The sequence below is a fragment of the Columba livia genome, chromosome 8 (assembly GCF_036013475.1).
Source record: "Columba livia isolate bColLiv1 breed racing homer chromosome 8, bColLiv1.pat.W.v2, whole genome shotgun sequence".
NCBI lineage: Eukaryota > Metazoa > Chordata > Aves > Columbiformes > Columbidae > Columba > Columba livia.
In genome coordinates, this window is record NC_088609.1 from 15,410,342 (window position 1) to 15,438,337 (window position 27,996).

Sequence of the window (27,996 nt, forward strand, 5' to 3'; positions counted from 1 at the left end):
ACTTTATCTGTGGGGTGGGCACATTGTGTAGGTTTGCAGGAAAGGGGCAGCACTGAACCATTTTCCTGATTCAGTGTCAATGCAGTGGTGTTCTCTAGTCTTTGTGATTGCTGCTGTTTACCTAGGAGAAGACCATACCTGTGAAGTCAGAAATCTGATTTAACTCAGTTGTTGCTGTTACTATTTCCTCCTTAGTAATCCACACGGTGCTGGAGATATGCTCTGTCATTTCCAATATGGACCATGCTCTTCATGCCAATACGTGGAAGTTCATAATCAAGTATGTCATTGAACTCCTTGGATTTTGTTGTAATGTAAACGTACTATAATTTTAAATAACCAGCGTTTCAGTAGCTTTATGTTCAGAGTTTCAAATAAAATTGAAATGATAACTCAATTTAGCTATTTAGCTAGTAAGTAACTTTAGAAAGTTAATTTAGAAATTTAGCTAGTAAGTAGAATTAAAGGTACTGTCAGTGAAGGTAGTTAGGAATTGTGTGTGAAGAGCAATAAAAGCTTGACTTTTTATGTTACAGAGCAGAAGAAAATTTGCAACACCATTGTCTGAATAAATAATCTCAGGAGGCCTGGCCTGCAGTTTTGTAGGTGTTTTTGGCTTGAGTTGTGCTGTCTTGCACTTCCATCCTGCCTCTCCTCTCTGTTTCAGTCAGGGCTATGAAGTGGGCTGTTGCCTCTTAAGTTTCTGGTGTTGCACCACGGGTGTTGCACCAGTTACTGTTGTATAAAAACCTAAATAGGAGAATTAGTTATTTGGATTTGTGCTAATGCATTGCATGATCGTTTCTGACAGTTAAATATCTGATTATATTACTGCCTTTTAGGCAAAGCCTGAAGCATCATTCTCTGCTGCAGTGTCATCTGAAACACAGTGACATCCTTGGTGGCCTCTGCAAGGACACTCTCCTTTCCTTTAACTCCTGTTTGCAACTGGCTGAGCAAATGAAGATGTCGGAGATACAGGTGAATTAAAATGCTCCCAGAGCTGCCATTGAACTTGAAGGATAAATTCTTTTTGTGATATTACTTGGAGTGGTTTGGGGCTTTTTTGTTTGTTTGGGTTTTGTTTGTTTTTGTTATTATTTGTCGGTTTGGTTTGGTTGTTTTTACTTTATGTAGGCAGAATACCGTGCTCTTTTGAAATCACATGAAAGTGAGGCCCATAACTTTGTTTAGATTGGGGATGTTTTAGTGGGGAGCTGTAAATAAGTTTCCACTATACTCTATGGGAATGTTTTTTATTTCCTAAACTGATGATATTGCCAAGTCAATCAAAAGATAATATTTCAATTCTGAATATTGCTATAAAAATGTTGAGGCATACTGAAGATTTCTAAAGTTTTTCCCCATAGCTGCAGAGTCTGTAGAGCATCAAGTTTGAAATCAGTTTTGAACATTGTTAGCAATTTAACTTTCTTTTGTATTGTATTACTCTGTGTATTAAGTTTTAGACCTGCTTTTTTGGACAGGATGGCACTGACCTCAGGCTGTTCCAGAAGACAGTCAAACTGTGCAGGTTCTTTGCTAATTCCCTTGTACACTACACCAAGGTAGGTTTTAATACTTTGATTCTATGTCACTACTACATTTAAGCCTCTGGTCTGAAAACAGAATAATTTTGTACTGCATAATATTTTGACAATTTATGACAATAGCATATGGGTGGTATAATTAACATTCACGCATGACCTGTGGGTAGTACATCCACCTGAATACACTCACAGGCCTAAGCAGGATTACTGCTGTGATTTAACAGAAAAACAAGAATAATAAGCTGTCAGGAGCCATGTCACTGAGGAGTTACTGGGAGATGTCTAGTACTTACAGGCAGCCTTGAGTCAATGCAGTAGTAACTTCATCTGGAAGAATTAAGTAGATGAAACTTGTTGCCAGGTTTTCAGAATTGTTGCTTGTTTCAACAATTGAAAACCATGCGGCATTAGAAGAAATTTCCATGTGGTGGTGTTGGCTCTGACACTAACTCCTGCTCTTTCCCTGGCCCTTTTACTTTGCTGCACTTTATTTTTCTCAGAAGATGTGCTGTAAATCTACCCCTTTGAAGAATGTATGTGAAAAACTTTGCTCTCTAGGAAAAGCAGTGACAGTGCTTTCTGCATATGTTCTGCCCCATGGGTTAAAAGCAGGGGGTGATTTTTTTTTAGTCTCGAAATGAGTAGCGTTGTGGCAGGATAAAACAACCTTATAGCAGCATGTATGAGAGCGCTTCAGATTTCTTGCAGCTCTCTATGGCTATTACAACTGTATTTACCAATTTAAAAAAAATAAACTTACCAACTTAATTGTTTACCTACTATATAGTGTAATTGATCTTAAGAATACTTTGTTTATTGTTTGTTTTGCACTTGCATTGTGCTGTGGATTGTTAGAACTGAAACTGTTTTTGCACTGTAGTGCTTTACACACCAATGTAGCAGAACAGAAAGAAAGTGTATTTAATCTTTTATTTTACATTAAAAGAACCAATCAAAATTAATGGCTTTTGCAGGAATTTCTTTCTTTCTTCTCTGATTCATGTTCTCAGTTACATCAGCTCTTTCTTCAAATATACAGGTAAGTGAAGTACAAATAATTGATAATTGATAGTATCTTAGTAACATCTCCGTATTGCATTCTTAAAGTTGTAAGTATTTTGACATGTAAAAATACAGTTCTTGTTCCAGAACTGTTGCTTTCTTTTTTTCATGCATGGAAATCTGAAATATTTTTTTAATAAATTGGGTATTTTTGTATGGTACCTGTTACCGTAACCCATTCTTGATCAGTGCTGTGACTGCCCAGTATTAACAAACCACTAATACTGTTGCAATTACTTATGTAAACATTTCTTAATAAATTATGTTTATAACATGCAGATTATTTGGCTTGGACACTGGTTCTGTTTATGCAAGTTCATTTGAAAATTATTGTTCCTAAAATAAAAATTCCTGAAGGGAGGATTTGCCCTTTGATCGGCTTTCAATGAAGCAGTCGGGCAGAGTTAAAGCACTTGGGAACAAATGGTAGCGTGATATTAGTCCCATAACACCCCAGTAATCCTAATTCCCTTCTATTTCATGTGTAACTGAACAGCCACACGCTCTTTTTTGTGTGAGTTTTTTTTGTTTTTTTTTTTTGGTGTGGTGTGTTTGTTTTTTTTTTTTTTTTTTTTGGTTGTTTTTTTTTTTTTTCCCTGCCTTAAAATCTAGTGAGGAAAACCAAAACTAAATGCAGGTATCAGCAGCAACATTTGACAGATTGTTTCTACTTTAAGACAAAGTATGGAAGCATTTGTCCTGAAGGGAGAGAGGATTAGAAACAGATTATTGTGAAATTTTTCATAGTTTTACTGTTGCGTTTATAATCTTGTGAAGTCTCACAAAAGGACAAAGCATAAGCTTTCTCAATGTTATGCTCATAAAGCATAACAATCTGCAAGCGGCTTATCACTTTTCTTTCAGAAGTTCTGTTCTATTTGCTGCAGTAACGAGTAAGAATAGAGGAGAGTGGACTCTGAAATAGAGGGCTCATTTCAGTCATTCTTTTGGAATTGAAACCAGGTTCTGTGGCAAAATGCACGCATGAGTTCACTGTGTGTTTCGCTGCAAGATCGGGTGGTTATTTTTTTACGAGTTTCCTCTTCTAAATTTACTTACCTTGTAGATATTTCTCAAGTGGAAGATTGTAAACTTTTATGCACTCAGCAAAACTGAGCAGGATTTTTGTGTAGGAAGGTAGCATTTTTACAATCGCTTTATAAGCTGCAAGAGTAGAAGGTTTTCATTTCATAATTTCTTTTGCTTTATTCTCCTAGCACTCCTTTTTTTTTTTTCTTTTATTGCGCAGGGGTTTTTTTCTCTACAAAGAAATGGTACTTTTTTATTAGTGTCATGTGTTAATGTAGCGCAGTCACACTTAGGACTGTCGAATTGTGTATAAAGGTATTTTCTTGGCTTTTCATTACTTGACATTTTTGTGATTCAGTATATTTCTTCTTATATATGTTATGTATTTTATATGCTTTTTCTGTGAACTTGTAATGTTTTCTTTCAGTGCTTAGTAAAACATTGGATTGTGATGCTTGGTTTAAAGGTTGAATGCAGAGCTGTAACTCTCAGGCTGTAATAGATAATCTAAAATGGGGAGGCTTTTCTGGTTTTTATTTCACAGTAACAAGGAAATAGTGAATTTGCTGAGACTGTTAAACTTTTTTGTCCCTCCCCAGCAAATTTCCTCCCAGTCTCTATGCTCCAGAGATCTTGGAAGTTCATAGAGATGAAATATCCCGGGTTTTTCTTGTGGCACTGGACCCTCTCATCAGCCAGCTCCTCCGCTTTCGCCCTTTTATGGAGCAAGTGTTAAATGACAAGTTAGGTGAGTTTAAAATGTAGTTACCGCTGCTATAGTACTACGTAAGCATCTCTAAGGGATTAGGATTGATACTTTGACTTTCTGGACCACAAGCAATAAATATTCTCTGTTGGTTTGCTTTTCTCTAATTCTTTTGTAAGCACTATGATACAGCCAGTTGCATGCTAACTCAGATGAATTTTATAACAGATAACAGTTCGTGTTCCCGTTGAATGCATCCTTTCCAAATTACCCACAGTAGATTCAATATTAATCTGTACTGTTTTGCGTTATTTCAATCCATATTTGTCACAAACTTTCAAAATAAGATTAAACTTTTCTGCTGTTCTGTTGGTGGGGGAAGGCAGCTATTGTTGCCTAAATTAAGTATTTTCTGTGAAAAATAGAATGCCTTCAAACTGGAAAATGATCAAATTTTTGTTGTGTCACTTGCTTAAAAGCCATTTTACACACATTATTTACCAGGGCCATTAGCATCCATTAAAAAAAAAAAAAAAATACACCTTCTATAGGTCTCCCTCCTGAGCAGCAGCTGTCCCAGTGTCTCATCCTGATTTCCGTAATGAACAAGCTGTCCTCTCAGCCTGAAGAAGTGCAGACTCTCTGGAACACAGGAAAAAGGTACTAAAAAGGTTTTGGTTGAAATTCTTCACCACAGCAATCAGTCTATATGGGCAAACAGAGGGGCTCAGCTGCTGGAGCTTCCCTTGCAACTGAATAGTAAATTTTGTCAGAGTCTCGTGGATTTACATCCTTACGCTGAGAAAAACAGGGTGTGATGTTCAGTGCTTCAGGAGTGAAAGATACAGAGCCAGAGATGTCCATGTTTTTCAGGAAAAGGAATGGTATTTAGAGTACTTCCAGGATAAGAAGAGAGAGATGCACATAATTTGTTGATACTTCACAAAGTTAAAATATTGCATTTTTATGCCCGAACCCTCTAATAATCACCTGAATTTGTAAAAGAGGAAGGTAGTCAGGAATGTAAAAGACAAAGATTCTGTAGTACAGATGTTGCTTGCAGGATTTGGGATTTGCATTCTCTATAACCCAACTTTCTTTTTTTTTTTTTTTTTTTTTCTTTTTTTTTTTTTTTTTTTTTCTCTTACCCTTGCAGCAGGTCTTTGTTTTCTGCTCTCTTCTTGAGCTTCCGGCAGTGTTTTGGTGAGCTTTCTCTCCCAGTTTGTTTGCCAGAGGTGATCAGTACAGGACAGCCAGCAGTTCTCATCACCCTCTATCACTATGTCTGTGTCCACCTGTGCTCCTTCATTGCTTCCACACTCCCATCACACTTTCCTCAGCTGGTAAGATAGTTTTTTGCTCATCACCTCTTCAGCTTTTGTGATGCATAGGTACTATTTAAAACAATGAGGTTATTTCTAATGATCCAGCTCTGAAGAGATGTTTAGGTCATGAAGTGGTTCTGTAGAAAGCAGCTGTGATACAGTTACATGACAGGAGTTCAGTTAGATGGCCAATGTTGCTTGTGGGAAAGGAGAAAAAGCTTCATACAAGTCTTTGAGAACCTCTGATGTTGGAAATTTTTGTCCTCTCTGAGAGGAGGGGAGGTCAAGTTTTTATAGCAGTTCAGTGCTTTCTTTTAGACAGTATTAAATTTGTATTAAACTTACCTGGTTTTGTTAGTCTATTCTGTGAAGTAATAAAGTGGCATTGAATATTCAGAGTATATTGTATTGTTATGATTCCAGCTAAGAACATACCATAAAATGGTAATAAGCAAATTTTGCTACTTTAGAGGAGTATTCTGTTTTAAAAACTTTTCACTTTTTACTGCACATAGAAGGTCAAGAGCTGTCAAAAGAATTATAGCCCTAATTTAGGAGTTTTTTCCTGAATGCTACATACCTCTTTCAGATAAAATTTACATTCCTAAAAGAGGAAAAGGTTTTTATTTGGTTTTCAGTAAGGTGCCAGTAAAGCTGCTAAGAAAGATGGCAAGAAAATTGGCAATACATTGTGGTTTTTTGTTTTCTGTTTGTTTGTGGTTTGTTTTTTTTGTTTTGTTTTTGGTTTGTTTTTTTTTTTATCATAAAAGTTACCTTGCAAAGGAGGGATGCACATTATGAAATGTTTTGAAAAGTGAAGGATCTTCAGCCCATTGAAATGAGCATACATATACATTCAAAGGATGCAAAACTGAAGGTATAGCTGCTTGCTTAATGGGGTAACTGAATATTGATTATGAATATGAGCTCTGAAGACATTTTAAATTGGATAAGCTGAAAATCTTACTAGGTTTGATGCTAATTAGTGAAGTAAAAGTAATAGTAGGTCTGCAATTTACATATATGTTTTTTCCTCAGGAGTATGCTCTGCTGGATGCTGTGCTGGGTTCTAGTATGATCACATCTCTGCTAGCGATGGATGCGTGGTGCTTCCTTGCCCGGTAAGATGTTTTTATTACAGGTCAGGCAGGGTTTCCACAGATCCTGTTAGTTCTGTTCTTGTACATAATTCCTTGAGAGAGATTATTTTTTAAGACAAAATTGTCCCAGAAATGGATTATTTTCAGATATAGAGCATATTTTTGAAAATTAAGAGCAGAAATGGCTTAGTCATTTTTACATTTGTGCAATTAAGGGGAATGTACCTTTTCTATTATTTAATAATTTTTTTTTGCAATGTTTCTCTCAAATAAAAAGTATGTGCATATAAAATTTAAGTATGTTAGAGGAAATGGTCATCTCTCAGACAAGTGTTACAATCTGTAGTCTGTAAAACAGCAGGAAGTATAGACTCACGAGGTTCTGTCTCTCACATTCCAGATATGGAACAGCTGAACTGTGCGCTCACCACGTTGTTGTGATCGCCCACTTGGTAAGAACCATAGTGATGTTTGCAATTCAGCACCACTTTAATCCTAGTTCTATCAGCAGACTTACTAAATGACCAAAGATAGGAATTTCATTTTTTTCCAAATCCAAATGGAGATTGTTTTAATTCCTCAAATTGGGTTAATAATTAGCAAGTGTAGTACTGTGAAAACATAAAGCAATACGCCTAGCATTTCCAACATGTCCTGCATAGTTTTATTTAGAGTGTTACTGCTGTGATCCCACATAGCAACTCTGAATGTTCTGTATAGAATTTACTTTCTGAGTGGTGAATTTTTTTCCTTTAATTAGATGCATTACTGTTTTATCCTAATTCAGATAAAGTCTTGGCCCAGTGACTGTTATGAAGTCTCTGCCTTGGGTGTTCTGCTGAGGCGTATGCTGTTCTTGATGGCTCCAGATCATCAGGCAAGTATGGTACCAGCATCTTCCATCTTTAATAGAAGAGATTTGAATCAGTGGCCTGTCTCAAAATATCCTCTTTCAGCTCTTCAGAAATTACAAGATGTTGAGTTCTCCCTTGCTGTGCTCGATATTACTTTGCCACAGTGGATTCTAATTTGTGCAGATGAGTTATTTAAAACAAGAAAGGCACCTACACCTTTCTAAGAGTGGTCTTCTTGGGCAGCAATGACGTCCTTTTTTTGACTAAGGATGAAAAGGGCACATCTCCCAGATTTGCTGCAACTCTGTGTCCTGTCATTGCATCTGTGACTGGTGCTCATGAGTGTTCTCATGCCATCAGATATAAAGAGTGGCGTCCTTTCCTGTCAGTGCCTCTGTACACTTCAGAGACACTAAAGCTCACTCTTCTGCTTACTAGGGCTGCTGCTTCTAGCAGCTGAAACAGTAAGTTGATTAATCATTCTAATGTCCTTCTGTGACAAGGGAGATGGCCATTCTAGAAGGTTTTTATATAAAAAGTTGGATTTTATTTAAACAGAAGGTTTTACACTATTTTTTTCATGTAATAATTCTAAAGTAAACTACTAGTGCAATTTGGTTTCTCAGCTTTCTGACAGATTATAAAATTATATTCTGGTCTGTTTATTTCCTATTAACCTTTGTTTGCAGGTAGAATTTGCTCAGAAGTTTTTTCCAGAAGAGGAGGAGAACCTGGCTGTGTGGCAGCATATATCCCTCAAGGCCCTGAATCCTGATCTTAGGAAACGAGTGGCCTGTCAGCTCTGCATGGCAGGGCTTGCGCAGTGCAGGCGATGGCTGAATAGCAGGCGCGCTTTGGGAGAGCTCCGACCTGTGGTAAAGGAGACTTCGTTCTCTTTATAAAAATGCATATACTCTGGATTTCCAAACTATAAAGATTCTGTTGCTGTTACCTTAGTTCTATTTTTCTGCATTTTGCACAGTTTTTTTTCCATGCCTAACTGGCAAATGCATGAAGCAAGAATTCTCATTTTAATATTTTCTTTTAGTACACAGCACCATAGGAGCCTCTCTTCTGAGGGTGATGATAGTGGAGGTTATGTGTCTTATTAGCTATTCTAGTTGCTGTTTGCTCTCTGGGTGAGCAGATGTATTTTTCTTTAGAATTTCTACTATGTCATACAATCAAGTTTTGAAGTCCTGGCTGTTTTTACGCAGCATCAAATCTGAAAGATGCTCACTGGTCTCCTTGGTGAAGGAGTGTGAGAAACCAGAGACTTCCACATGTAGAACCTGCTGCCAGCTTCCTCCTGCCAGCACAGCTAGTGACTCCAGCACCATGTGAAACTCGCAGAAGTAACGGATGTTCTTCTTGTTTTGGAAGCTCCACTGGCCAGCGGCCTAGTGGATTAGCTGTGTGGTACAGCTGATGCAGCACATTGGGCTTCTTGCCATCTTGTATCATTTCAGATGTTATAAGGCTGGGGTTTTGGTTCATTCTACATGTAGGTTTCTTTGGTCTTACTGATCCATTTTTTTGCTACTAGAATACTGCCCTTTCTGTCCTGCTGGCTGCCTGCAATTTTGCTGGTGACACTCTGGAGGCAGAACTTCAGGCATCTATCTTGGGAGTACTTGGTCAGTTCTGGACTTTTCTCCAGGCTAAGCAGGTAAGAGAATTTGCTGCTCCATTGGTGAAGACATGATGTCTTGGAGAGGCTGGTGCTGTTCCATCATGTATTTGCTACAAAGTCATTTTACTTGGATTGGACCATTTCTGCAAACAGTGTAACTGTGCTGACCATCTGCTGTCAGCTGGTTTATGTATTAGGCTCTGGAAAGCAGAGTTTGACTTTTCCTGAATGATACATATCTGGTACCTTACTACTCGGTTACTCAGTGTCAGATTCAGAATTGCTTAACAAGAAGTCTGAAATACCTCATTCTGATTCATACCAGGTATAAATTTGGCCTATTTTGAATGTCCATTAGAATGTTAATCAGTACATAGCTGAGCTCATGAAAACTCATCAAGCTAGAAACCTTCCTCCTGTGCTAGAGAACAGGGGGGTAAGGAGATTCCCTTGCAACTGTGTACCTGTTCATGTCTGCAGTTGCAGTGAATTAAAAAGGACTGTTGTGGTTCATACTCCAGGTTTAAAAATGAAGTTTGAGGGTGAGGAAGAGCCAACTCTGTGCCCCTTCAGAGGTCTCTTCCAACCTCAGCCGTTCTGTGAAGACATTTGGCAACTGAGAATTGAAAAGAAATAGTTCAGATAATCTTTAGCTGCCTACATTAGAGAGTGGAGGAAAGAGATGAAGGATAAGAAATACTCTTAATAAAAATCAAAGGGTCTTGTAAAATATGGCTACCTAGAAATATTGATATGACTACTTTAGTATTTTCTTCTGCTGCTTATGACGTGTTATGTGTGTGAAGACAGGCTAAGAATTTTGGAACACTAACTTTGAATTCTTTCTTAAGTAGTTATTCCATAAGCTAAAATGCAATGTTTTCCATATCTTGTGATCTGTTGAAGGTCTCAGATGAGCCATGTCTCCAGCAGACCCTGTGTTTATTACTTCACCTTTTGGAATTTTTCATCCAAGCATTAGATGCTCAACTGATTACTCAGGTAAAACAAACCACCCCTTCTTAGGAAGAATGTACTTAATGAAGACCAAGTTCTTTGTGATTTACTGATATCTCAATTGAGTCATTTCATGGTCTGGCCTTCTCTTAACACATGGAGGTTCCTAATTTTATTTAATCTTTGATTATTTTCCTGGTCTTTAAACGAAGTGTATGGCACTTTGGTTAACGTTGCTTTTGAGAATCCCATTATTCTGTAAGATAATTAAGATATACAGATATGTTATAGAGCATGCTTATTTCTTTCACACTGCCAGTTTTATTCAAGGTGTAGCACACCTCCTTTTGTTTTTAGTCCAGTTTTCCAAGACCAATGTCCTTGGATTCAGAGATGAGCCAGAAGAGTTTTCACCAGCAATCTGTTTGATGGAGCTTCTCTGGGGCTTCCTTTCCACAGGTATTTGCACTGCAGTCTGCCCTCTTCCAGCTGGACCCCCCAGATCACGTTCGTCTAGCAATGGTGGATTTTCTGTCTGCTATGGGAAAGGTGTTTATACCACAAGAAGCACAGGTAATGTAATTGTGGGCTTGTTTAGATAATCTTCAGTCTTCTGATGAAAATAGATGATATTTATTTAAATATAAAGGATCAAGTTGATCAAATACATCTAGGAGTGTCATGACATTAATCATATTGAGACTTATTAATAGTCTGTGGCAGTTTTGTTTTTCATTGAGACACGCTGAGTGCATGTAAGACGTTTGGTTAATTCACTTGTGTGTTGCTTCTCACCAGTTAGAAAAGACCGACATTTTAACTCCAAGAAGAAAGATTAGAACATGTCACCTCCCTTACAGTTCTTTTTCACCAGACAGGGCTGTACTTACACATTTCACAAACCTGTCCCTTGACCTTAGAGCCATTCTTTAACAATAAATCGTGATGGTAGGATATGCACAACTAACTCTCTGGAACTGACAGATTTTTGTTCCTCTTTCAGAGGCAAGTTGTATCCCAGTTGTCATCTTTGTTTGCTTCTCTGCTGGCTGACCAGACCTGGCTGATTCATCAGCATGCCTTGGAGGCATTCACACATTTTGCAGAGGTGAGCTTTGCAGAATCCTGGATGGTTTTGTTAACTTTTATTGTACAGAAATTCTTCTGTCTTAAATGTTTGCTGCTCTTCACTGACCAATTTGGATCTTAGTATTACAGATGCTATTACACATCAAAAGTAATGAGGGCTAATGCAGCTGTAAGTGATTTCAAAAGCTGGAAGTCAAGGAAGGTTGCAACAAGGATTGGATTGTCATAGAAACATTTTTTGCTTTGTCTATTCCTTTGTTCATATGAACGTACTAAACTTTTACTCAACATTTTTGACAGGAAACAAGCCACGAGGATGTTGTTCCTCAGTGCCTTAATTCTGAAGAAACTAAGAACAAAGTTGTTAGTTTTCTGGCTAGGGTATGTATGTTGTTGAACTATTTTACTGCTTTCTTAGTTGATGTTGTACACATCCATAATTAGTTGTACATGGCCTGTGTCTACACCTGCATCATCTGCATGGCAATTAATAAGTAAGTTTAAAATAAATTTTTCTTCTAACTGTGATCTGGTTGAACTTTTTAACTTGCTTTAATCAGCAGAATTACCAACTGCCATTCCTATGCATGCTGCTGTTCCAGTATTTCCCAGCTTTGATCTAAATGCTTTGCTTTTCCCTCCTTGAACAAAAAAATTCCAGATATTGTTGTAAGCAGATAACTTATGTATTAAGAAGACAGGGATTTCATCATTCCATTTGTGTGATTTCCTCCTCTTGGATCACTTTCTGAAAGCTAAATTAATGTGTATGAAACATCTCTTCGTTTTGCAGGATAGAAAAAAATCTCTTAAGAGCCGATGACTAGTCAGGCAGAACATAGACAAGGGGAAAGGGGGGGGTGATTATCATGCTGTAAACTAATGCAGGGCTATCTGAATTAGCAGTTTTTGAGAAATAGGTAATTAGCAACAGAACTGATAGCTGCCAGTGATGCTACACCAAAGTTGTAGATAACTTCAATCTCCTGCTCAGAAGAGCATGTGAGAAATTATATTGAATTTGAACTGCATGTTAAGATCTGTCCCTCCTTCCCCCTTGTTCTGGCACACAAATTGAGCCTGTGGAGGTTGCTAATGCTGTCTTTTTTTAGTTACCTCTCCTATGGCTTTCTCCCTAGACGAGGCATGTAGAAGAGACAACAGAAGCACGAGCAGAACGCATGAAACAGGAAAGGATTACCTGCAGTGCACAGTTTACGAAAATGGCTGGAGAACGGGAGGCAACAGGAGAGGTGCGTGCTCATCTTCAAATTATCTGGGCTCTACTGTCCATTTGTGTCAGTTCTGGGAAGGATCTAAAGAGGTTCAGGATGGTTTTGCTGCCCTCCACAAGGTCACATGGACTCCTGACCCTTAATATCACAGAATCACAGAGTTTTAGGGATTGGAAGGGACCTCAAAAGATCATCTAGTCCAATCCCCCTGCTGGAGCAGGAACACAGGTGAGGCTACACAGGAACGTGTCCAGGCGGGTTTTGAATGTCTGCAGGGAAGGAGACTCCACAACCTGACACCTGAATGCTCTGTACTGCCTGCATGCTGGAACAACTCTCACAAGGCAAGGTGGTCTTTTCATAGTTCTTCTCCACCAAAGGGTTTTCTTGCATTTGGATGAAGACTGATTATTTACGTAGAGCATTATAAATGATGTATCATGTTTATTTAAATCCGCAGCCTCTGGCAAAACGAGCATGTCACCCACCCTCTGAGGAGCAGTATAAATCAGCAGTGGGCACGATGGAGGGGGCAGTGGAGGCTGTGAAGCTGCTACTCCAGAAAGGGTCACCCCCTGCTTGGCTTGCAGTGAAGCTGGAGGCTCTACATACAGCTCTAGCCACCCTCAGAGACAGTGTACGGTAAGGCACTCCATGGGTTTTAGAGACAATAAAGAGCTCAGCTCCCTCTTCTGAGGGAAGAGATGCCTTTGTACCAGGATTGCTGGAGAAGAAAAAACTGCCACAGGACGATGTGCTACTGTACTGCTGGGTCGTGGTTCATGTGCCAAAATGAACTCTGGTGTGAGATGTTGGCCTCTCTTTCATAGTAACTGGCTGGAAGGACTGACATACTTTAATAGATGCTATTGTGCATCGGAGCTGTTTTGTATATTGTCAATGTATAGCTTGCTCTTCTATGCTACTGTATAATGATAAACATTTCACCAGACTGTATTTTGAACATTAAGATGTTTGAATCTGTTGTAAAAATAACAGTTACTTTTGTTCCTGTCACATACAGGTCACCAGGCACTAGGTGTTTTTATCTTAATTTTAAAATACACTCAAGAATAACATTTCAAGGCTCTATACTGTTCTCTAGACATACCTCTGCTGCTGGTTCCACTCCACACTGGGGTCATCTTTTAAAAATAATCTTTATTGGTCACAGTTAAGAGCAGAAAGAATTGCGTTGCTTAAGCAGTTTGTGGTCAGTGGTCCTTCACTGCATGGCTCCTAGCACCTCGTGTGCCACCCACTGACAGAACTATATAAACAGAAATAAATAAGTTAAGTAAACCTGTACATTCATGTTAAAAGCATCTCTTAGCTAAAAAGTTAAAAGGAGCCATTTCTAAGGGCTTTACTTTTCTCAAAAAAAAAGAAAAAAAAAAAAGGCACATTAACCAAGGAACTCAGTGTGACTTTCATTTATTATCATCAGTTTTTCAGAGCAGGGGTGAGTTCTAGAACAATCGCTTACACTACTCTTGGCCTCTGGTAGCACGTCGGCACCAACACACCCATCATGCTGTTCCTCTCTCTGGTAGCAGTGGCATGCACCACAGCTGGGCCTATTGCTCAAGTACAGGCCTCACCCCTGCAGTTTTTGGCACAGGTGGGAATGGAGCATCCATTGCAAGAGGTCAGGCCCCATGGGATCTGGCTGGCTGCTGCAACAAGTGCCTGCCTTCTGGCAAAAGCAGTGCTGAGGTACTTTATCCATCATATTGGGGAAGCAGCATCTTCTGTTACAGAATCCAACACACCATCAGTTGCCTTTGTCTCTTGCAGTCCCATTACCAGTTAGCATCATCTTCCCAGTTCAGCTCCTCTTCTTCACCCCAGCCTGCAGCTTCAGCCTGGAATCAGGTAAAATTATCAAAGTTAAGGCTCAGCCCAGCCACAGGAGCCAAGCAGTAGCCTGTGCAGCTTCCCATGGCAGGAGACATTGGTCCAGAGTGCCAAAAGCTTCTCATAAGACCAAAATTCAAGGGCCAGTAGTTGCAGCTCTGTCTTAAAGAACTTCTAACTACAAAAGGAAACACCTTAAAGACAAAAGGGCAAAGAAACAGGGATGTTCTTGTATTTTTTTCCTAAAAGCAAGAACTGATGTACCAAATCTACTTCCCGTTTAGAACAGGGATGTTATAAACTAGATTATTTCTTTCTCCTAGGAAACAGCTGTTCTTTTCTATTCTGACACTGAGTTTGATCTCACCTGTCCAGTGCCACAGCTCTTCTACTGCTCCACAACACTGACTGCACTACAGTGAGTGATTTTTTCCCCCCTAAAATGAGGTTGATGCTACAACAGTACTTCTTAAAAATAAAGTGTGCCATTTTCAAATGTTATAAACAACTTCAGTTTACATCCAGGGCTCTTCTCCCCATGCTACCTCCTATCTTTGCCACAGCTCTCTTGAGGCTGAATTAGCAAAACAACTTGAAGTCAACACCTGTTGCCCAAGGGAGTGAGCTGCTCAGGTGGCAGTGCTGGGAGAGCTGCCTCCTCCTCTCTGCAGCAAGGGAAGGAGTCTCACTGATGAGGCTAGAGGGATTTACCTGCTTAACTTAAAAAACAGTTTTACAACCCACCTGGTTCCCTGAAATGGAGAAGTGTCTCAGTTTTCCTTCATGAAAACAAAGCAACCAAAAAAGCTTTACTCTTTAATCCAGAGGTTCTGACTTTTTGGTCCATCCTTTATTTACAGTGCTGTTAGGGCTTCCTAGAAGAGCTGGGAGCAACACTGAGTCCTGAGCATCCTCTGTGCTTGAAAGCTCCCTCCTGTTTTAGCCTGGGGCTGCGCCTGTTCAGGACAGAATCCAGCCTTGTTCTACCTGTCTGACAAACCAGGACTCTCCCTAAATGTTGTGTAGGGTCCCTGCCTCCAGGATATGGAAGCACAAATTAAAAGCAGGAGTTAAAACTTAGTCAGGGCCTTTAGTAGCATACAAGTTAAGTCCATTCCCTCACTGGTTCTTAGCGGAGCAGTCTTGCTGTTGTGGTAACAGCCCACCAATAAGATGCATCGCTCAGCATCTTGTATTCCCAGGTAAAGACTCAACTATACAGTCAGATGCTGTGGATACTTCCACGTTATCCACTATCTTACTAAGGGGCCAGTTAGTGCTACAACAGTGTAAGGTGTGATGTACACAGGCTATGATTCTCTCAAGCATGCAGTCAGTCATTTAAACCCCACTGCCTGTAGCCTCTTACCTCAAGAATATCAGCTGCTGCAAATTTGGATGAAAACAGCATATTCTGTGAGGCACCTTCTCTCCTGGATACTGCACTGGAGTGACTGGGAACAACTGCTTCTGTCCTTGCTTCAGGTAAAACCAAGAGAGCTGAAGAGGGCTTAATGTCTGGGATCATGTCAGCAAACCAGTCTAGTTCAGGGTCTTGCATGGGTTTTCTCTTCACTTTGATTGTGAATTCTTCTCCTAGGCCAGACTCTGATGAAGACTTCAACCTTTCCTGAAAGGTTTTTTTTGGCAGTACAGTTTCTCCCAGTTGCTCCTGGTGGTCCCAGCTGTTCTTGCTCCAGCTGTTCCCAGTGCAAGACTTTGTTGAGGGACTCAGACTGAGGCTTTTGAATTCTTTGCTCAGCTGATGGGTGCCTGGCAGAGGCCTCGGCATTTCAACTGCATCAGCTTGTGTCACAGTGAGGCAGTTTCCTGAGGATAGTTCAGGACTAGGGCTGCTGGGCTCAAAGTCATCCCAAGGCTTCTCATCTACGTCATGTTCAGCAAAATAAGGTCCCAGGCTGCTCCGCGGCTCTCGGGGCTGAATTTGAATGTTCACAGTTTTCTCAGTGTCTGTCTCCTCTGGTTCACTCCAGTCTGGCCACTCTTCTGCTGGCTTTTCGGAGGTAGTCAAAGTGCTCTTGCTGTTCCCTAGCATATTAGCGCTTTCACAAATTCCATTCAGAGGTGACTGAGTGTCTTGTTCTCCTGTGGAAGACAAAGGTGTTACATACTCATTTCAAGAGAGCAAGTGTTGATACAGAACTGTGCCTAAAACTCCTTGACATCACAGGTAGCAGCTGGCATAGAAATAAGCCAGTAATGCTGACTGGAAAGATGCTTCAGTGCTGAGCTCCCCATATTAGAAAGCATGGCCCCTGGGTAGTCATCTCAAAGCCCCAGGGCAATAAAAACTGACTGCTGATAAGCAATAGGTGACCAAAAGGCCATGAAAGTGAACTTAAGCAGCTGAGGCCAGAGATGAGCTGACCTATAAATCTAGTGTATCTGCCACGCTGTGGGAGGGGTAAAAAAAGCACAGCAAAGACCCTGCCATAAAGAAATACAAATTCAAGGCTTGCCAGCCAGCAGTCAGTGTAGACAGGATTCCCAAATAACTATTCCCTAGAATGTCAAGAGTCACACTCTTGTTCCTTCACTGTTACCTTCATTGGTTCACTGTAGCTCTTTCAGATCAGCATATGGGGAAAATCAACATATTTTCAAGCAACGTTTCATTTGTAGGACACGTGATTTCTAAAAAGGAAGAACTAGGGCAAAGTTGTACCTGTCTTTAAAGCCACTGGATTGTCTTGTTGCACAGAAAGCTTCTTGAGAGGTACATTTCCAGAGATGGGGAACACGCTAGAATTATTCTTCAGGGGCCAAGAGGTTTGATTTCTCTGATTGCTTACAATGTGACTGGGGGAGTCTGCAGGGATAAAAGAAAAGAAAGGACATCAAATCCACAAGGTATGTTGTCAGTCTTAGCTGAAACCACCCACAGCATTGGAACATTCTTATTTACAACACGGCCAAGCAATACAGAACAAAGATTGGCACAGCAATCCAACAGCTGCACCTCTTGATCTGAACATAACCCTGTACTCCTCTGTTCCTGCCACCTGCAGCTCTTGCCAGTACACAGTTTGCGCAACTGTAAATGGCCAGTTTCTGCTGTAACGTTCTTTCAAGAAATAACACAATGAACAAACTGATTATGATCAGAACAGATACCGAAAAAAACCAAAAATGCTGACTACCACCTGGCTGGACTCAAACCCCCAGCTTCTGTACTGCATGGCAACACAAACCCTCCGTTAGCTGCCTCATACAAAAACCCAGCACTGACAGTCACAACAATTCCAAGCATAAGCAAACTCACACGACTACACAAACCTAACACCTGGGCACAAGCAGAGCAGCTCACAGGAGCGAGAGCCTCAGCCCTGAAGGCTGTGACAACCTCCCTCCTGTCACACCCCATGTGAGGTGGGGTGGGTGGCAGTGAAGACCACACTTGGAAGCTGCATGAGGCAGTGTTGTTTCACTGGGCCAGTGATGATAGCTCAGCAAGCACCTAGTTCCAGGTCATTCTTGGGATTTGTGGCACTGATTCACCAGCCCTCGCTGGGTGAGGTCCTGTTGCCACCATCTCAGAACAGCACATCTTGGGCCAGCGCTGCAGCTGCCCCCACCCACCTGCCTCATCTGTGCTCCCAGCCAGGGAGACCAGCCCAGCCTGTGCCCTAGGAAGGACTGCACCCAGAACCCACCCCCAGTAACACCCAGAACCCACCCCCTCCCCAAACCACCCTTGATAAAGGTACATCCTTTTAGAGGCTTCAGCAAACACCTTATTAAGGCTTCTGTGTTCGGCCTCTAACACTGCTTTTTACAGGTCGTTGCTCACTGTTGAGCACAAAGGTGTTCTTTTGTTGTTTGTCAGTAGTTAAATCATGTCCAATTTTAAATATATTCTGAAAAATAAACCTGGTTTTAGCATGCAATTAAAAGGGGTTTATGTACTGTAGTCTACTAAAATAATGTAGAGAAAATAATGCAATGAGCCATCCACAGATTTTTAATAAAGGGTGGTAGCTGTCAGTACACACATCATCAGGAAGAAAACATTTATACTTAAATGTATCTCTATCATGCATTTCATTTGGTATCTATATGTCTAAAGTAGAACAAATGCTGATTCTTCCCTCCAGTTATAAGCATTCTTAGTTAGAATATCCAGCAAATTTTTCCCTTAGTACACTTGGTTCCAAGTTATCTAGCAGGTGCAGGGACTACTGTCTTGACATGGATTAGATGAAAAGCCTCCTGAGAGCTGAGAGAATAGGGAAGTTCGTATTCCTTTTCCAATCTATGAATAGAAATTGAGGGAAGAGGATGAGATTTACTATTTTTAAAAACTTGAAGGATAGAGGAAATAAATATTAAACAACTATCTGGATAAACACGTAAGTCCTTTAGAAGGGCAGTATAATTTTTCCACCAAAGACAAACACATACACTTAATCTCTCCTTTACTTACAGAGATTCTTAAATGAAGTGATTTAATTTTTTTTCGTGTATTTCCTACATTTAAAATACTTTTATATAACTCTTTTTATTATACCAATTTTGTATCTGCAAACAGCACCGAATTTAGAATTCAAGTTTAGCTGCAAATTTGGTTTTATGTTTGGTTGGTGTTTGTTTGTGTTTGGTTTTTTGTTTTGGTTTGTTTGTTTTTTTCCAATTAACCTGTCAACAGCAGACTAATAATCCAAGAAATTCTGCCTACATTGCTTGAACAGAATGAGCAAGAATCCCAAGAGCACTCTGAACATATAATTTACCTTCTGGGGAGAGATCAGCAGTTTTCATGAAACTTGGTGCAGAGCTCTTGAAAATCTTCGTTCTTTCTCCCCCTACAACTACTTCAGGTCCAAGCAAGGAGACGAGAACTGCTAAGCTGTGCAGTGTTATTGCAACAATAGAGTCACTGGTATCTCGAAGGCCCAGCAATACCTATACCAAGAACATAACAACATTAGCAAGAACAGAAAATTCTGCTTTTTCACTTATTTCCCCCTTAAATGTTAATATTTGCAGCACATTTCATTTCTATGATCTCCCACAGCTCTCAGTAGATACTGGACATTATTCCATAGCATAAAATCACCTTCCACTTTGTGTTATAAGCTAAAGAGGGTGGCTGATCCCAGTGCTTGCTGAGTGCTGGATCCTGACGTCAGGCACCTTCTGTTCTTGACAGCTGCAGTGTGAAATGCAGACCCAGGCTCTTGTGGGGCTGCCAATCAAGGCCGACAGGTATCGGCACAAGTGGTGTGTGTGACAGAGGGCGCCAGGTTTAACAAAACCAGTATTCCAGATCAGAATGGGGTGGAAGGCTTAGGGCTTGGGTAGAACATAGGTTGCCAACTGTCTGAGCACTACGAGATCCTAACTTTAAGCTAAGAATCAACCCAAGCAGTAGAAATCCCATGTTCTAGGATATATCGCCTGTCGTTTTGCTGTCCTTAACCTGTGGCAATATGATGTTTTTCAGCTCCTCCCGAGAGAACAGTTCTGCGTAGGCGTGGATGTGAGACAGCAGCACCATTCGGACGTGTTCCTCGTGAACCTCAAAGAGCTTCAGCAGCACAGGAATGACGTGTGTCTGGAACAACGCTGGTGAGAGGAGGCAGCTGGTCTGGCTTTCTCCAGTTTGCTCTAGGGAAGAGACATGAAGAGACAAGGCTGCTTCAACAACAAGAGACAGCTTCCCTAAGAAACCATCACTGTACCTCGCAGTACTTGTTCTGGTTAAAAAATCACCATTTTTCCCTTGATTCAATGGAACAACCACTCTGAATTAATTCCAAATCTGTCAGTAGTAATTGTGAAAAGAGAAAGTGTTTAAAGGTCACCTTTCTTTGGACCCAGCAGATGAGGAAGAAAACTCTTGACAGCTACAGGTTCTGCAAACACGAGCTGATTGAGGAGAAGAGGCACCAGCCGTGATGCTATCAGCTCCTCTGACAAGCCGGCCACCCTGTCCAGGAGGAATCTGCGTTCCAGGAGAGAGCAATTACTATCAAGGCAGCCTTCTGTGCATTTGCTACTGTTTCCCTTCATATGGCTTTCCCTTCTTTTTGTGTCTGTCTCGTCTCCTAGAGACTGTTCTATCGCAGCCTCTCGCACTGTGTGCTCTCTAACCTAGAAGGACAAGGCTCTGCTCCTGCCTGAGGCTTTCAGGCAAAGAAAACACATAACAGGAGCCAGAGACACACCCCATAAAACCACACACGGGACAACAGCCCATCACGAGCACATCCAGAAGCACCACTGCACCTGCAGCTGGCTCACGAAGGCTTCCCTCTCTGAAAAGCTGCCCATGCTGTGCCATTGAGCTGTCTCTGAGCTGGTGTCTTCCATAATGTGCTACAGCATTAAAACTGTACATGAGAACTGTCTTCTCTCCCCACAACCTGGTGCATTGCAAGAATTTTCTTATTGCTTGAGAAAAGGCTTTTCTACCCACCACACATGGGAGGTATAAAAGAGGCAGGAAAACAGCTTGGTAAGAACAACCAGGCTTTTTTATATGGAAAAATAAATAAAAATTCAGCTTCTCCAAAACAATCAAAATCTGGCACCTGAGGAACTACCTCTCTGGCCACCAGCCTTCCCAGGTTGCCCCCAGTGCCATTTGACACAAGTATTTCTGAAATAAGAAGCTTCCAGACTGTAGTTCCATCACTTACTTGAAAAATTCAGTTTTTTCCTCCTCAGACTTTAGTGTTAAAGTCTTCAGAAAATTCACGACTTCCAGAAAATCATTCCTAAGCACAAAAACATAGGCTGTCAAGCATGATCATTATTGATGCTTCAACCACCCACAACTAAGAGACCACAAATCTCTGTCCTTCATTTAGCAAAGAACTAGACAGATGGATACGAGTCAAATGCCAGTGGACCAAGAACGCCTGTGTGACCAAGGGACACGCTTGTGTCACACTGCTGCCTCAGCACCTCCTCTGGAAGGCTGATAACAATTTCTTAATTTAAGGAATCTCTTTGTCAAAGATCCCTGTAAGAGGCAGGGATTATGTTTGCACTTCCCATCCAATAAGTAACACTCCTTCACAGAATTAACACATTTGCAACACAGAAACAAGCAGCACCAAGACGGGTAGGATATTCCTTTCCTTACCTGAAGAACTCGTGAGACAATAAGCTGGACAGTGGTGGGCGACACTTTGGATCTGGATTCAGCAGCGTGCAGTGCAAGGTTTGCTGAAAGCTGGAGAGAATATCTGCTGAAACTGAAAGTCAGAGGACCTACCGTTAGACTTCTCTCCCAACATTGAAGAAGCTATGTTCAGGAGTCCTCTACCCTCCCAAAAACTTATTTTTAGAAGCTCTATTTAATAGCAAAATTGGTCATAGACGTCCATAAGGAAAAGGAAAATCACATTTCCATTTCTCTCCCCAGGATTCCTTGCTATCAGGACACAAGGAGTACCACGGTTCTCCAAGCAGCAGCTCAGTTGGTATAAGCAAGGAATAAACTACTGAGGCCGGGCAACAGCAAAATAAACACGTGTCATTGCTCACCCTCGTCATTTAGGACTGTCAGGAGATTTTCAACCATTGTTCCAAACGCGTAGGCATCCCTCGCATGCCCATGGCTGTTGGGCAGAATTTTGAAATCCGCAGACTGAGAAAAGCCAAAATACCCAAGAAAGATCAGCAAAGCAGGAGTTTATTAAATGCTTGATAGTTTCCATGAATCTCTATTCCTCCCCCCACCATACACACTCTCGGAGTCTTTTTATAACACAAAGCTCCATTAAGTACTCTACAAGTAGAATATTATGCTAAAAAAACCTCCACTAGGGAATTTATAACCCACAAGAGTGACTACATCAGGATGAAACAACTCCTGCATGAATGCACACAGCAATTGCAAGTCAACAACTTCCAGCATTTCTATGGAAACGGGTGTTAATTAGAGAGAAAGCGAACACTCCTTTAAGATCAGCAGCTCCTCGGATTCTTGAGATAGGAGGTGACTAACAAGTGGAAAAAAAAAAAAGGTGTTGTAGGTGAGAGCTACACAACCGTGTGACCACAGCGATCTGAGCAGTCTCAGCAACTACTCTGTAATTTTGGCAAAGCTTTGGTGATTTACAAGCATTAAAGCTGCAACATAAAGTATTTGAAAAATGTAATGACAACCTGCTTGTCCCACCATTTCTCATTCAGAATTTCACTCCTCTGTGCCCAACGCCGTGCCCAAACCAGCGATGGGAAGGAAGAGGAAAAAAACAGGAAGAGAGTAAACTTCGTGTATTATCCAATAGTCACTTCCTCGCATTCAGGCATAAGGAAATAAAACATGCAAATGAAAACTATATCCCGAACATCGCACTTTTATTTGTTGCCAGCAAGAAGTTCTTCCAGCCAGTGATGTTACTCACCATCTCCTCGCAAGGGATGCACGACTGGTCTCGTACCGACTTGACATGACAGAGGAACTGGAAGGAGGAGAGAAGAGACATGAGCTGCTTTAATCGCAATATTTGATCCATCTGGATGGGGAAAGGATTTCACGAGGTTTAGCAGTTAGGTTTAGGTTTTACTGCCGTGCTCTTTGCATTGGTGCGCAGTACCACGCACACCAGTTGTGTCTCTGCCTGATCCCATCTGAAAGGTGACACATGCCAGGGACGCTCTGTATAGTTTGGGAAGGATCTGCGGATCCTCTGGGAGAAAAGGCAGTATACATTTTCGACACAGAGCCAGGCTGCAGCAGTGACTCTGCACAGCATGCAGCAGAAATCAAACCAGGAATTCTTCTGCCAAGACCAGTCACAAGCAATGAAGATGCCAGCAACAAAAGCTAAGGAGTCACGTAAATTATTTTTATTACTGATTTACTTCAATCTGAATCTTCCTGCCTCACACAAAAGCTTTTATTTTTTTTTTAGTTTGTTTTTAAATTAGTGCAGAGGAGCAAAAATTTCTCCCTCTCCTCAGTTCTAACCTACCCTCCAGCCACTGGTGTCCCTTAGCTGCTTTTTGGCTAAAGGGGAGTTAGTTTATGTTTGTGTAGATGTTGCAGTTTGTAGTTATGGTGTCCTCGAAAAAAAGATTCAGGTCAGAGCTGGAAGTGAGTCCAGTGCACTTAAGAGTAAATTCAAATAACTGGAAGGACCCGGGCCATCGTATCCACAGACGAGCAGCTTTAGCCGGCCCGGGATGTGCTGTGCTTGGCTCTTACCTCGGGGGTGGCTTCGTTGAAGTTACAGACTGTTTCCATTCCTCCCAGCTTCCAGTGCCCATCCTCGCTTACAAACACAGATGACAAACAGACATTGTTATGCGTTAGCTTTCCCTAAAACATTAAAAAAAAAAAGGATAGCAGATTTGGAGACAGATGAAGATGTAAAATCTTAATCAGTGCTAATTAGGTGCTGCAAGGAGTTCAGGGAAAGCTGCCCCAAAGTGCACGGTTCTAAAGGTCCTTCAGGATTTTGTAGGTGACTCACAGGTGTCAGGCAGAAGGGCTGGGGTTGTAGAGCAGACAAAGCTCTGACTGTCACAGCCCCTGCAATGCAGCTGTAAATCCAGAGAAGTCCTCCGAGTATCAACGCAAAGCCCAAAAGCTACAGTCTGAGCTGGGATTTAACTGCAGCCCTGGACAGACACTCAGTGCCAAAACCAGGGAGCAGTGACACCGATCTCTGACATGTGGCAGCAGCTGTAAATACATGTCAGGGCCAAGCAAAGTAAAAGGCATTGCAAGCAGATGTCAATTCATAAATGGAGAACTGCTCCCTTGCTTCTAAAACCCGCAGCATTTTCCATTACCCTTCCTCCTGCCAAGCAGCCAATGATTTTAGCAGTTTCAGCCTAAAAGAACTGTGGGCTGTGGGTCTGTCTTTTTTGAGGAAGCAGGAATGAGACAGTCATGCAGCCAAGCCCAGGTACAACCCTCTCCTGGCACGTTTCATCTGCTTCCCACCAAAGCCTGACGTCTGCTGCTGGTGGTACATACCCTGTCATGGAGGAAGATGAGCGCCAGCAACACATCATAGATCCCTGCACAGATTTCTGCAGAAGAAAGTGTCTCCAGGACCATCTCCAAAGGCTTCACACGTTCTGTAACCAGGTGGATCCCATTTGCCTCCACAGTACAGGAGAGGAAGCGCAGAAGGCAAGGGTGGCGCAAGGTTTTCAGGTGCTTCCAGAAACAGACACATCTGTTAAATCTCATCCAAGGTGTCTCTTTTGGTTGCAGAGCTTAGCCTTGTGCTTTTAGACATGTTTTCTGCTGGAATTTAGACAGCCCATCCCTGCTCCTCACCAAGCACACTCACTCACTCTCTGCAGAACTTTTAATAATACATCTAGATACAAAGCGTTACGCAGAATAAACACAGTATTTTGGGTAGAATCCACACTAGAAAGACTCTCTGGCTTAGATCTGCAGGAGGAGACCAGTACTCTGCGATGTAACGCAGGTATTGCAATCGGAACGTCGCTTCCTGCCACTGCTCGCATCGCGCAGCGCACAATGAGCTTCACAGCTACCGGCCCCCTTTTTCCCCTGCACGGCGGCTGTTCGCAGCCAGGGTCGACTTTGACCTTTCCTCCTGCCCTTACTCCCCAAAGGTTTGACCCTCATTAACAGATTCCCACCCCTCCAAGAAAAAGGAAGGACAGCAGGGACAAGTCTGTCCCAGGCATGCTCTCTACAGTACCTTGGCAGCTTTATTAACCTTATCTTCATTCTCTCGCTTGTACACAAAGACCGAAGCAAGTTTGCCATCTTGCAGCACGGCCGGATAAACGGTGTGTCCAGTTGGCAGTGTGAACGGCAGCTCTTCTAGTGCGTAGCTCTTCAAAGCGCTGTTCTCCGAGCCCATCACTTGCGGAGTTCAGCGGCTGCAGAGGTTCCCTCTTGATGACAAACAGGCCTTTGGGTGCAGGAGGGATTTTTTCAGACAAATTCAGTTCTGGCAGGCACTGTCCAGTTTGCCTTCAGAGCATTTTCTGCAAAGCACAAGACAGCCATGAAAAACCTCCTCCTGCCAGTATCCTCTCCTTCACTTGAGGAACAAGAATGAAATCCCCATCCATTGTAAAGGAACCCAAATATCCCACCAAAACCAGGATCCACCGATAGCCCCAGTCATGCAGAGGTTTAGTTCAGATTAAACCAAATAATCAGTTAAGAACTGTGACTGCCACCGTCTTAGGGCGCAAGGAGGCCCTGGCTCTTCCGAGCAGCCGTTCCCCAGTTCTCCACACGCAGAGGATGTCGCTGAAGTGTGGTCAGTAACGTCCTCCAGCAGCACGCTGTCCCCGGGTCACCTTCTCTCCATCTGACCAACACTCCATCCGCCTGCCAGCCCTGCCTTCCTCCCACGGCCTGTCGGCAAGAGGCTGACACAGATGTTGTGCTGCTTCCTCACAAACAAAACTGGGAAAACAAACACGCGGATTGCAGAGGCTCTTTCAGAAAGCACTGACTGAGCATATGCTCTGTCATCAGGCTTGTGATCACAGGCTACAGGCGAGACCCTGAATACCGGTCTGTGTACAGAAGTTAGCAAACGATCTTTAGTAATGAGAAGGAGAGAGCAAAACCTCAGTCTTCACAAAAAATGGGGACAAAAAGTTGCCCGCCCCCAAGCATTTTTTACAACTAGAGAATCACTTTATGGTGTCTTTTTCCAGCTGTGACCTGAGGCTTCAGGAGGAAAAAAACCATGGGGTCTCCCAGCTGGTCTGTTATGGCTCCCTGGCTTCTTTTCACTGCTTCAGTTAAGAGTTAGTTATTTAAATTGTTGCCCCCCTTTTTCCGCAAAGTGTCCTATATTTAAACATGTTACTATCTAATGTTTTTATTAAATGGAAATATGCTATTTGCACAACCCACTAGCCCTGGGAAGGAGCAGAATGCTGCCTTTTAAACAGACTTCATACAAGCCCTTGCTCACAGCTCATTTAATCACCTTTGTTAGCAAACTGTTCTGTAACAAACAGGCAGCTACAACTCTGGCTGTGCTTCTTGCTGGGAAGAACGAACTCTAAACACATGAGATACGGGAACCAGAACACATTACAGCCCCAGCCCTGGCTCACCTCACCTTCACCCTGCACACCTGTGAGCAATGGCACCGGTTGCTCCTCCTGGGCACAGCTGAGGGCATTTATCTGCATTCTCTGCTCACTTCAGCAGTGCTCTACTCTCATTTTTTTCAGTCAGATTTTGCACAGAACAGCTGAAAGTATCTGAGCTGAGCCAGTGCCTCACGTTCCTCCAAATACACATGGACATATTAGCCGCCTACAAATGCGGCTTCAGGGACACCCGCAGTTCAGAAATACTGTAATGTCAGAGTCACTCACGCACCTGCCATCTCCTCGAGTGCCACCGCACGACAAGCAGCTCCAAACAAGCGTCCCCGCGCCGGGTAACCCCCTCTCGGGAGGAGCCCGGCAGCTCACACACCAAACACAAAGCTCCTGCGAGCGAGCAGCTTCCAGCAACCGGCGGCAACAGCACCTGTGAAACCACGAGCTGTGCTTCTCAGGAACACGTCAGCTTCTATCGCTCGGTTTTCTTCTCCAAAACGTGCTGGCTGTTGAAACTCCAGCACGTAAAAGCATTTGCAAAGATGTGGCTAAAGCCCAGAGAAGAATTTTTCCAATGCTAAAATAAACAATCACATAACTATGCCGTGGTAAGGACCACATTATGCTTTGTGAGTTGAGAGCATTGTCCACGTTATAACCCTTCAATATCTTATTTTCAATAAATAGTAAACACAAACATTAGATGTAACACACAGTGCACGCTGAGAAGGAGAGGAGCCCAGGAGGGCAAGCCAGGGGGACTGTTAAGAATTTGGGTTTGTGACCATACATGATAACATAAGTTGGAATTTCAGTGTAGCTGCTTTGTGGAGTGATAACACTGCACATCCACGGTATCCACCTGAAACACGGGCACTGAGTTCCCAACTCCGCCCTGGCCGGCAGAGCCTCTGGAAGCCGCTGTCGGAGGTGACGGAGCTTTGCCCCCAGGGGCCCAGGTTTCCCAACACCACCTGCGGCGTCCAGCGGGAACCAGGTGCGAGCAGAGATACCAACGCGGGCAGGAGAGCGACCGACGGCGAGCGCCTCCCGGGAACGGCCGCGGCGTTTGATGGCACCTTCCGAAGGGCAGTTCAGCCCCGGACGCGGGGCAAGAGCAGGTGTGAACAGGGAGGGCTCCCGGGTGACGAGGCTGCTGCCCCAGCACTCACAACACGCACGGTCACCCTGGCGGCATTTGCCTTTTTCGCCGCACGGCCCAGCTGCCGTTACCGGCCCCGCTCGGAGGGCGGGCAGGGCCCGGGCCCGAGGCCCCGGCAGCAGCGACGCCGCAGCAGCGCCCGGGCTGCAGGGGAGCTGGGGGAGCAGAGTCCCGGTCACCCCCACTCACCCCCGCCATCGGTCCCGCCGCTCCCCGTTACGGCCGCCGCCGCTTCCCCCGCCACGTCCCCCCGCCCGTTCCCGCCGCACCTGCTCCCGCCGGCCCGGGCAGGGGCGCCGCTGCCGCCTCGGCCCCGCCGGCCGCTCCCTCCCTCGCACGCAGCCGCCGACTGACGCTTCCGGCAGCGGCGCACCCTCGAGTCGTGCGGC

At 42.8% G+C, this 27,996-nt stretch overlaps 2 protein-coding genes across 12 annotated transcripts in view; one reads left to right on the plus strand and one right to left on the minus strand.

Annotated features, from left to right (window-relative positions):
• The window catches only part of FIRRM (FIGNL1 interacting regulator of recombination and mitosis), a 42,820-nt gene extending 22,455 nt beyond the window's left edge, over positions 1-20,365 (plus strand). For 4 of the 6 annotated variants that reach the window (XM_065071042.1, XM_065071044.1, XM_065071040.1 and 1 more), the window contains 19 exons: positions 196-280; positions 843-981; positions 1,488-1,568; positions 2,525-2,589; positions 4,241-4,389; positions 4,899-5,007; positions 5,504-5,690; positions 6,711-6,793; positions 7,173-7,224; positions 7,560-7,653; positions 8,320-8,501; positions 9,173-9,295; positions 10,166-10,261; positions 10,676-10,789; positions 11,220-11,324; positions 11,606-11,686; positions 12,445-12,558; positions 13,001-13,182; positions 14,721-14,937. In XM_065071042.1, the coding sequence (XP_064927114.1) occupies positions 196-280; positions 843-981; positions 1,488-1,568; positions 2,525-2,589; positions 4,241-4,389; positions 4,899-5,007; positions 5,504-5,690; positions 6,711-6,793; positions 7,173-7,224; positions 7,560-7,653; positions 8,320-8,501; positions 9,173-9,295; positions 10,166-10,261; positions 10,676-10,789; positions 11,220-11,324; positions 11,606-11,686; positions 12,445-12,558; positions 13,001-13,182; positions 14,721-14,805 (2,126 nt within the window). In that variant the 3' untranslated portion in view covers positions 14,806-14,937. Of the gene's footprint in view, positions 1-195; positions 281-842; positions 982-1,487; positions 1,569-2,524; positions 2,590-4,240; positions 4,390-4,898; positions 5,008-5,503; positions 5,691-6,710; positions 6,794-7,172; positions 7,225-7,559; positions 7,654-8,315; positions 8,502-9,172; positions 9,296-10,165; positions 10,262-10,675; positions 10,790-11,219; positions 11,325-11,605; positions 11,687-12,444; positions 12,559-13,000; positions 13,183-14,720; positions 14,938-19,861 lie in introns of those variants that run through there. The other 2 variants (XM_005498856.3, XM_065071041.1) reach the window with 2 other exon arrangements.
• SCYL3 (SCY1 like pseudokinase 3) lies at positions 13,959-27,992 on the minus strand. 6 transcript variants are annotated; one of them, XM_065071056.1, is made up of 14 exons: positions 27,877-27,992; positions 25,065-25,356; positions 24,359-24,544; positions 23,582-23,695; positions 22,779-22,835; positions 21,913-22,015; positions 21,509-21,620; positions 21,060-21,137; positions 20,223-20,362; positions 19,838-20,025; positions 19,149-19,320; positions 17,084-17,227; positions 15,767-16,503; positions 13,959-14,405 (listed from the first exon to the last, which is right to left on the minus strand). In XM_065071056.1, exons 2-14 carry the CDS (start codon positions 25,227-25,229, stop codon positions 14,343-14,345), a joined length of 2,259 nt encoding a protein of 752 aa, XP_064927128.1. In that variant the 5' UTR covers positions 25,230-25,356; positions 27,877-27,992; the 3' UTR covers positions 13,959-14,342. The 6 variants fall into 6 exon arrangements, with proteins under 6 accessions (XP_064927128.1, XP_064927131.1, XP_064927125.1 ...); XM_065071059.1 differs by having other exon boundaries at positions 23,582-23,648; positions 27,877-27,961; XM_065071053.1 differs by lacking the exon at positions 13,959-14,405 and adding an exon at positions 15,147-15,353.
• Between the last annotated feature and the right edge of the window lie 4 nt (positions 27,993-27,996).